Source organism: Symphalangus syndactylus, chromosome 6, assembly GCF_028878055.3.
Source record: "Symphalangus syndactylus isolate Jambi chromosome 6, NHGRI_mSymSyn1-v2.1_pri, whole genome shotgun sequence".
Lineage (NCBI taxonomy): Eukaryota > Metazoa > Chordata > Mammalia > Primates > Hylobatidae > Symphalangus > Symphalangus syndactylus.
In genome coordinates this window covers 103,288,640-103,299,047 of record NC_072428.2, presented here as the reverse complement: position 1 = coordinate 103,299,047, position 10,408 = coordinate 103,288,640, and the positions used below count along the sequence as shown (strand labels likewise).

Sequence of the window (10,408 nt, the reverse complement as noted above, 5' to 3'; positions counted from 1 at the left end):
ACATGGATACATATGTAACAAACCTGCACATTGTGCACATGTGCCCTAAAACTTGAAGTATAATAATAATAAAAAATAAAATAAAATAAAAAAATTTAAAAATAAATAAAATAAAATAAATCAACTGGTTCATTCAAATATTTTGGCCTGTTAAAAAATAGTCCTCTTAGAGAAAAGTAGACTTTATTGATGCTGCCATTATTTAAAGCATATTTGGAATTCATATTTGGACTATGGCATGCCCTTCAAATACTTCCAATAAAAAGAAGTCTTCATGTTTGAGCACTTGGCTTTTGGAATGAAGTAATTCAGAGCTGAGCCCTGTATGTGAATGAGTTGAGTGAGAAATAGAGCAACCACTTGTGAGCTAATTATCCAACTGAAAGAGAGCTCTGAGCTTCATTTATACCTAGATACTAAGGACTGAGGAGGTTAAATTACTTGGAGAGGTAAAATTACATCATTTGATAAAATAAATGATGACTTCAAAGTAACAAAAACAATTTTTTTCTGTAACTTATAAACCAAATTAAATGGTTATTACACTATCTAATGTATTGCTTTTTAACTAAAAAATCATAACATTAGATAATAATTAGTATATATGGTAATGATATACAGATGACATTAGATAATGATATGGTATATATGGTAATGATATATAGATAACGTTAGATAATATCAGAATGACCCATACCTTACCTGTCCTCAGCAAAACTGTTTTCACTCTTCCAAGCCACCTTCCACATGCATAAATTTAATGAAATTGGATTGGAACATGCATACCATTTTGTCTTCTAGTTTTGTTTGTCTGTTTAACATGTAAGTGTTTCACGGATATTTTAACAATCAGGTAATATTCTACCCCTTATATTTACCATTACTTATTCCAAAACAATTCCTTTAATGATGCTGGACGTGGTGTTCGCAGCCGCCGCCGCGCCGCCGTCGCTCTCCAACGCCAGCGCCGCCTCTCGCTCGCGGAGCTCCAGCCGAAGGAGAAGGGGGGTAAGTAAGGAGGTCTCTGTACCATGGCTCGTACAAAGCAGACTGCCCGCAAATCGACCGGTGATAAAGCACCCAGGAAGCAACTGGCTACAAAAGCCTCTCGCAAGAGTGCGCCCTCTACTGGAGGGGTGAAGAAACCTCATCGTTACAGGCCTGATACTGTGGCGCTCCGTGAAATTAGACGTTATCAGAAGTCCACTGAACTTCTGATTCGCAAACTTCCCTTCCAGCGTCTGGTGCGAGAAATTGCTCAGGACTTTAAAACAGATCTGCGCTTCCAGAGCGCAGCTATCGGTGCTTTGCAGGAGGCAAGTGAGGCCTATCTGGTTGGCCTTTTTGAAGACAACAACCTGTGTGCTATCCATGCCAAACGTGTAACAATTATGCCAAAAGACATCCAGCTAGCACGCCGCATACGTGGAGAACGTGCTTAAGAATCCACTATGATGGGAAACATTTCATTCTCAAAAAAAAAAAAAAAAATTCTCTTCTTCCTGTTATTGGTAGTTCTGAACGTTAGATATTTTTTTTCCATGGGGTCAAAAGGTACCTAAGTATATGATTGAGAGTGGAAAAATAGGGGACAGAAATCAGATATTGGCAATTTTTCCATTTTCATTTGTGTGTGAATTTTTAATATAAATGCGGAGACGTAAAGCATTAATGCAAGTTAAAACGTTTCAGTGAACAAGTTTCAGCGGTTCAACTTTATAATAATTATAAATAAACCTGTTAAATTTTTCTGGACAATGCCAGCATTTGGATTTTTTTAAAACAAGTAAATTTCTTATTGACGGCAACTAAATGGTGTTTGTAGCATTTTTATCACACAGTAGATTCCATCCATTCACTATACTTTTCTAACTGAGTTGTCCTACATGCAAGTACATGTTTTTAATGTTGTCTGTCTTCTGTGCTGTTCCTGTAAGTTTGCTATTAAAATACATTAAACTATAAAAAAATAAAAAATAAAAAAATAATGCTGGACGTGCCAATGGTATTTAACATCTTGTCACTATTGATAACACTATAATAAGCTTATTATAATACTATAATAAGCAAAATAGATAATTTTTACCAAGTACCAAAAATATATTCATATCCTTTGAACCTGTGGTTTCAGCCTAGAAATTGACTTTTATATATTAATTCTTACATTATAATTCATCAGTTGCAAATATATACATAAAAATATATCTAATGTGTCTGTTGTCCTGATCCTCTAAAGAAGCAAGTTTTCCAACATGGAGGAAAACTGAGGTAACTATATACTACTGTACCAGAAATGCTAGAGGTCTGGGTTTATAAAAGACACTCTGAATTGTAGGTGTGGGAAGAAAAGTTTCTATCCTAGGAGAGAAAGTAGCAAATCTCCTGTTAGAGAAAAAGTTTAGAGTCACTGTGCACTTTTATAATAAGCAGTTCATAAGAGGGATCAAAAAAAGACTCAGCATATTAAGTGAAAGAGGTATCATTATATGGTCTTGAATATTCATTTTCAAGATTATTCTTATTGTTTTCATAATTAAAATTAAAACATTATTTGTCCAGTGATCTCTACATTTTTTATTAGTAGTCCATACTAATGATAGCTATCAAGAAATATTATTAATTAAACATTATTACAATAATAAGTACCAAACCACACAAACAAGTGTTTCTTTCCTCAGTGGTGTTGCAAAGTGACAGAAGTTTATGGCTATGAAAGTCTGTGACATAATTAAAAGAGCACTAAACAAGGAGTCAAAACCATAAGAATCCTAGTTCTGGCTATGCTGCAAACAGGCTGTAGGGCACCAGGAGAATCACTCACAAGTTATTTGGGGACTCATTTTCTTAAAGAAAAATATAAATAAGTAAAAACTGTCTACCCAAAACACCTTCACTGCTGAGCACTTAAAACTAGAATTCCCCTTTGAAGGAAGATGAGCAAGGTGAAGGAAGGCTTAGGCAAACAGAATACCCAGAAGTGGGACCAGCCTTGAAAAGCTACAGAAACAGTTTCCTGATAGATGACGTGACTTAAGGAAAGCCATCAGGAAACATCCTAAACACAAATGCCTAAGTTCTATACACTCTCCAGTACTTTTGTCATACTTGATTAACGATGCCTCTTCTGGGTCTTGCAGGCCTAGAGGGCTTCTGGCTCTTGATACTGAATACTAATATGACTTTGGGGTCTACACATTAAACTAAAAATAAAAACCTCCAAATGGAACTCCAAAGTGGGATTAAACACCTGATAGAGGAATGAAGGATAAAATTTCCAGAAGTGGGGAGAAGGGATGTGGATGGTCAATGCACCAAAAATACATAGGAAATTATACCATGTGAGCAAAAGTTGGTCCTACCTAAAAGAAGGTTAAAGTTTTGCTTTATAGTCCACTAAATTAATCATGCCAGCATAATAGCAATATTCTTAAAAATAGAAAACTTGTCTTTCCTGCTTTGCATTATTCTTGAACACCCAAGATAAAGCATTTAATACAATACACATTCAATAAACATTTCTGGTCTGACTGAAGAACTCCATCCACAGAAAAAGCCCAAATGATTTAGATGACAAAACAAAAGATGTCATAGGAAAAAATATAATGTATTTCGGCAGCCTGACAAAAATTAAGTAGAATTAAAATAAAATTCAGATTAGAAGCATTACCATAAAAATATAAAATGAAAGCAAGGAAAGAGCACTCATGTTTTTGTACAAAGATGGACATCTCCAGTTTGTTTATATTTTTGTATTTTCCAGATAATGCTGGCATACAGTGGTTGCTATAGCAGTTGTTTTATTTGTATAAATTTAAGGCGCACAAGTGCAGTTTTGTTAAATTGATAATTTGTATGGTGGTGAACCCCAGGCTTTTAGTGTTACCAATACCTGAACGGTGTAAATTATACAAAATAGATCATTTCTCATCCCTCAACTCCCTCTCATCCTCCCAGCTTCTAGAGTCTCCAGTGGCTTTGATTCCACTCTGTATGTTCATGTGTAGCTCCCACTTATAAGTGAGAACATGAGGTATTTGGCTTTCTGTTTCTGAGTCATTTCACTTAAGATAATGGCCTCGAGTTCCACCCTTGCTGTTGCAAAAGACATTTCTTTCTTTTCTATGGCTGAGTAGAATTCCATTATATATATATATACACTATTGCGTATAGTGCTGCCATCGATATATGAGTGCAGATGTCTTTTTTATATAACTTATTTTCCTTTGGGTAGATACCCAGTAGTGGGATTGCTGGATTGAATGGTAGTTCTATTTTTAGTTATTTGAGAAATCTCCATACTGTTTTCCTTGGAGACTGTACAAGGAACTCAACTCAATAGCAACAACAACAACAAAAAACAACCTCATTAAAAAGTGGTCAAAGGCACGAGCAGACATTTTCCAAAAGAACATACAAATGGCCGAGAAGTGTATGAAAAAATTCCCAGCATCACTAATCATCAAAGAAATGCAAATTAAAAACACAGTGAGATACACAATGAGATACCACCTTACACCAGTCAGGATGGCTATTATTAAAAAGCCAAAAAATAACAAATGTTGGTGACGATGAGGAGAAAAAGAAATGATTTTTTTTTCTTTTTGAGACAGAGTCTCGCCCTGTCGCTCAGGTTGGAGTGCAATGGTGTGATCTCGGCTCACTGCAACCTCTGCCTCCCGAGTTCAAGCAGTTCTCCTGCTTCAGCCTCCTGAGTAGCTGGGATTACAGGCATGCACCACCACACCTGGCTGATTTTTTTTTTTTTTTTTTGTATCTTTAGTAGAGACACGGTTTCACTATTTTGGCCGGGCTGGTCTTGAACTCCTGACCTCGTGATCTGCCCACCTTGGCTTCCTAAAGTGCTGGGATTACAGGCATGAGCCACCGCTTTTTACACTGTTGGTGGTAATGTAAATTAGTACAATCTCTATAGTTTTTTTTTTTTTTTTTTTTTGTAAATGACAGAACTCCCACTCCAAAGAAAAGATGCCCCTCCCTCTTTGGGCTTCAGTATACTCGAATGACATGACTCAAAAATTAAAGGAAGGAAGGAGAGAGGGAGGAAGAGAGGAAATTATTCTATGGAAGGAATCTGGTTATTTTAAAGATCTCTTACTACAATAAAAAATTTTATAGATGAAATGAATTTTCGCTTATGCTTTTGTGGTTAAAGCAAGGAAAAAAATACATTTTTCCAGTTGAAATTCATGCTGCTTTAATTGAAGTTTTCCAGCTGTACGTAATCATTCTTTATTTATCTGGCACATCCTCTCTGAGACTAAAACTTCCCCCCCACTCTTTATTGTCTGAACTCCCATCCCCAGTAAATTAATTCATTTGAATAGGTATTTGTTGAACAAGATATGGTTTCACTGAAATTAACTCACCAACAAAGGGGCTCTTGGAAGGAAAATAGAGAGTTGGACTGGGGAGGGAAAAAAGTGCAAGGGTAAAGACAGCTTCATATTTCTGTTCACTTGAAAAGACAGAAGGGCTGCCTGCACTTTCCTGCTCTCCATCTGTACACTTGGTTCAACACTCCTGTTGTCCCACCCTTCCCAGCAGGCTATTGCCTCCCCTGTCTTTGAACCATGTTTGCATCCTCCAAAATTTGTATGTTTAAATTCTAACTCTTAATGTGATTTTATTAGCAGGTGGAGACTTTGAGAGATGATTAGGGAGTGCCTAACCCTCATGAATAGGATTAGCGCCCTTATAAAAGAGGAAACAAGGCATCTCTCTCTCTTTCTCTCTCCTCTCTACCATGTGAGGACACAATGAGAAGACCACCTCTACAACCAGGGAGAGGGCCCTCACCACACGTTGAATTTGCCAGCATCTAGGTCTTGGACTTCCCAGGCTACAGAACTGTGAGAAATAAATTTCTGTTGTTTAGCCACCCCATCTGTGGTATTCTGTTATAGCAGCCCATCTAGCTCCCTCTGACTCTGCCACTCCAAAACACACACATGCTCACACACACACACACACTTTTCTGATTTAGTAATAATAATGGTGTCAAACATTTACTGAGCATTTAATGTGCAAGTATTGTGCTAAGTGTTTTACAAACCTAATTGTCCCCTTCAATCCTCACCATAAACCGCAAGTTAAGTACTACTGTAACTGAAATGCAGGTTCAGTCCCTCGCCACTTGTGGAGTCCAATTAACAAGAGCAAGGTCTGGTATTTAAAAAGTGACTTTTTAATTCCAAATCTAGTTTAGTGGAAGAAGTACAGGCTTTCTGCCTTAATATACTGCTTTGCTTTTGGAGCAGAAAGTGAGTGCTTTTAAAAGGGGATGTGGCATGAATGGCATGCAGGAGAAGAAGCAAACAGATGGGAGTCCACTTAACTCTCTTCGGTGCTTTATCTACCAGGCAGTGAGTTGGCATCTTCATGGGCAGAACTAGGTTGTAAAAGTGTCCAGAACTCTCCAGGTGGGAGAGAGTTTCATAGTGGGCATACTTTGGGTTGTAAATTAACTGTTATCTCTTGAGGCAACTTTGTGGTAGGTGAGAGTTCTGCTCTGGAGCTTCTAAGCATACAGACGCAGTTGCCCTGTAAGGAGTGTCTGGTGAAGGGGAGGTAAAAGGTTATAATTGTATTTCTAAAGAGCTAAGTGGGAAGTAGGGAGCAGGGGAAAATGGGGAAAGGAGAAAATAAGAGAAAAATAATTAAAAATAATAACTCATTCTGGTTTTTCTTAGAAAAATAGGGGTACTCAGTTACACTACTTTAGCTCAATATTACCCATGGAAAACTCAGGCACAAAAAGGATATAATCTCCCCAACATCACACAGCTAGCAAGTGGTAAAGTTTGAAACAAGGCTGTCTCCAGAGCTTGTGGATTTTTCTCCTTCCCATATGCATAAGCTTGGGGAGAGGGAAGGAAATCTTTGCCTGATCCTACCATCCAATTAAGCTATTTTCCAATTTTCTTTCCTTCAACCAGTCTACGCCAACTGTTTATACATTGACTACTTGTTCCTTCTTCTCTTTCCTTTTAATTCATTCATCTTGTTATTCATTCATTTAGCTGTGTTAATATATCAGCTGCTGGAGATACAAGGATAGAAAAGCCATAGTACCTATTTTCAAGGTACTTACAATGTAGAAGGAAGAGAAAGACCTTTACAATTACTACAAGGTATGATACATTGCATGCCCTAAAAGATATATATAAACACAGTTATGGAAGTACTGAGAAGCAAACAGTTAACTGAATAAAGATGAAGCACTACTTGACTTTCTCTGTTAGAAGAAGCACAGGTGATAGGACCATTGAAATGGCCTTTCCCTAATTCATTTATTTTGTGGCCTCCTCATGGACTTGACTCTGTTGATTATCTTCTTAGAACTACCTGCTTCTTTTGTCTTCTGTAGTATTGCATTGTCTTACCCATTTGTTTATATAATGAGTATTTACTGAGCACCTATTCAATGTCAGACACTATTCTAGGCATTGGGAGTGCACCTTTCTTTTTCTTTTTCTTTTTCTTTTTTTTAAATAAGGTCTTGCTCTATAGCTCAGGCCAGAGTGCAATGGTGTGATCTTGGCTCACTGCAACCTCTGCCTCCTGGGCTTAAGGGATCCTCGCACCTCAGCCTTCTGAGTAGCTGGGACTACAGGCGTGCACCATCATACCCAGCCAAAAACATTTTATACACACACGCACACGTCAGTTGGTGATAGAAATACAAAGAAAAATAAAGCACAATAAGAAAAATAGAAAGGAATCGGTGGGGAGGGATGCTGTTTCACAGAGGTTAGGCAGGGACGGTATCTCTGAGAAGGCGATATATCAGGAGAGAGCTGAAGGAAGTGAAAGATAGAGCCATGTGGCCGGCTGAAGGAAGTTTCCACACACAGAGAGAACAGCAGGTCCTGAGATGAAAGCATGCTTAGTGTGTTCAAAGAACAGCAAAAAGTGAGGAAGATATCAAGTGTAAATGAGATCAGAGGGTTACCAGATCGTGTAGGTCATGGCAGGGACTGAGGGTTTCTGGCAGACAAGAAATACACTCTAATGTTCTAAGCAAATCACTTTTGCTCTTAGGAGAATAAACTCCACATTGGAAAAGGTACCAGAGAGAGACCAACTTGGAGGCTGTTGCAACGGCTTTAGGAAAAGAAGATGGTCATTTTGTCAAGGGAGCCAACAGGGAGGGGCTGAGGATTGTTTTCCTCCTAACTCTCTGCGGCTCCTGTGCCATCTTCTTAACTCGTTTATCTTGCTCTTCTGATGTTTTAACATTCATTCATTTTTTGAGTCTTGGACCTTTGCCTTCTCTTCTCCCCATACTGTCTCTCTTAGAAAATTTGTCTGTCTCCAAGCTTCCTCTTTCAGAGTATGGCCCCAGGGCTTCTCCTATGAGCAGATAATTTCCATTTGGCTGGCCCTGACTTTCTGTGTTCAAGTTTTAAGATAAACTAGTGCTAATAAATGATGCCATGTGATTGCATGGCTGTCACCTCATATTCATTTGCTAAAATTTAACTCATCTTCCTGTCAAACTGAATGCCTTGTCTGATTGTATGTGTGTCTGTGTGTGCATGTGTATGTGTGTGTGTGTGTCCATCAATCTCCTAGCCAGCCAAGCTTGAACTTGTTCTACGCCCATCCTCAGCTATAATTTTGACCTACTTTGGTTCTTTCTCATTGCGTTTCCTCCACTGACTCTTCCTATCACCATAGTACTCATGCTTGGACAATTTTTCATAGCTCAAATACTTCAGAATTGTAAAGTCTCTGGCTATCATCAGCCTGGCAAGGAGAAAAAAAATGAAGGAAGGGGGGTGGACTAAATCTAAATCAGTGGTTTTCATCTGTGTTAATCAGACACGCAGGTTCCACAGAGCTGCCTGGATAGCTGCCAGAATCAAGCAGTAAGAGACCTTCAGGCTGTGGCTCCAGTCCCCAGCTCCAACCCTGCTTAACTCACAGCAGCTCTTTCATTATCTGTTTTATATGTGAGTTCCGAGTATGATCACATCTGAAAATTTGTACCACTACCCTAAGAAAAAAGTTCAAAAACCATTGTTAGGTGACTTTTTAAGGTCCTCATTAGCTCTAAATTTTTAATCCTTTGGACTCTAGTAATATAATTATAATAACAGTATTAGAGAAAAGAAATGTCTAGTTTAGACTTCTACTTATTACACGCATTTTTAGATCAGTTACGGCTCTGATAGCTTGAAAAGTCTGAATGAGTTTAGGGTAAAATACAGAAACCATTCTGGGTTTCCAGCAGTCAACAGTACAGTGTAATAAACCTATAAAAGCCCAGAATATTTGTAATGAAGTTGGCGAACACTTCTAACACAACACACTTTCCGAAGTCCGTAAGAGCTCAACCTTCTTGCCAAACTGAATCACATTCTGATAAAGTGTTTTCCATAGTCCATCTGTGTTTAAACAGAGGGAAGATATGATGAGTGGGAATTTCCAGATTCCTATGTCCCATAGACATTTGAACATTTTTTGGCTTTTTCTTTGTTTCATGGAACTTTGCAAAAGTAAATAAATAAATACCATTTAACATGCCTAAACAGCTTCTCTGGCCTTCATGGTTTGGGAGATGGAATGCAGTTCAACAGGTTCTGGTTAGTTAGGTTTCTATGTGACCAGTTGCTGAGAGAAACCTTACAGGCAGAGTGCCTCAAGGCCTTACCTCACTCGCATAGTAGGGCAGCTGAGACTTCACCAGGGCTCAAGTCTTGGAAAGTGATTTTTCTCTTCAACTCTGGTCACCAACCTGACTTTTCTGCACCTGATTAACTCTGGGACTATAGGAATTCATCTAGGCATTATTATCCTTATCTATACACAAAGACTTTATGCCTGATGAGTTAAAGCTGGTTGGAGCTTTGGAAATGTGTGTAATCTGAATTAAGATGTCCTGTAAATGTTGTATAATACACACTGACTTTTGAAGACTTACTGAGAAAAGAATATATAAAATATCCGTTTAATAATTTTGTATTAATTATATCTTGGCATAATATTTGAATATATTGGTTTAAATAAAATATATTATTAAAATTAGTTTTACCTGTTTCATTTTACTTTTTTATTTTGGCTCCTTGAAAATTTAAAATTACATACATGGCTCACGTTAAATATCTGTGGACAGCGCTGATCTACACCCTAGAGGCACTGTGGCATACTGAAAGCACATAATATTTAGTGTCAGAAAAACCTAAATCAAGTTTCTGGTCTTATTACTTCTTTAGGTAGGTCACTTAGCACAAACGCTAACTTTTCCATTGACCTTAGCAAGTTATTACATCTCTGTGTGCCTCACATAAAATGAATTTTCTCTTCAGTAAAATGGAATCATAAAACCTACCTTATAAGGTTTTGTGAAAATGAAATAATAACTGTGAAGAACAAAACCTGTCAT

The 10,408-nt window shown here is 37.8% G+C and overlaps 1 protein-coding gene across 1 annotated transcript; it reads left to right on the top strand.

Annotated features, from left to right (window-relative positions):
* Window positions 1-924: 924 nt before the first annotated feature.
* LOC129484907 (histone H3.3A-like) lies at window positions 925-1,957 on the top strand. Its single transcript, XM_055283745.2, has one exon. The coding sequence runs from the start codon at window positions 1,032-1,034 to the stop codon at window positions 1,440-1,442; it is 411 nt and encodes a 136-aa protein (XP_055139720.1). The 5' UTR covers window positions 925-1,031; the 3' UTR covers window positions 1,443-1,957.
* Window positions 1,958-10,408: the final 8,451 nt, after the last annotated feature.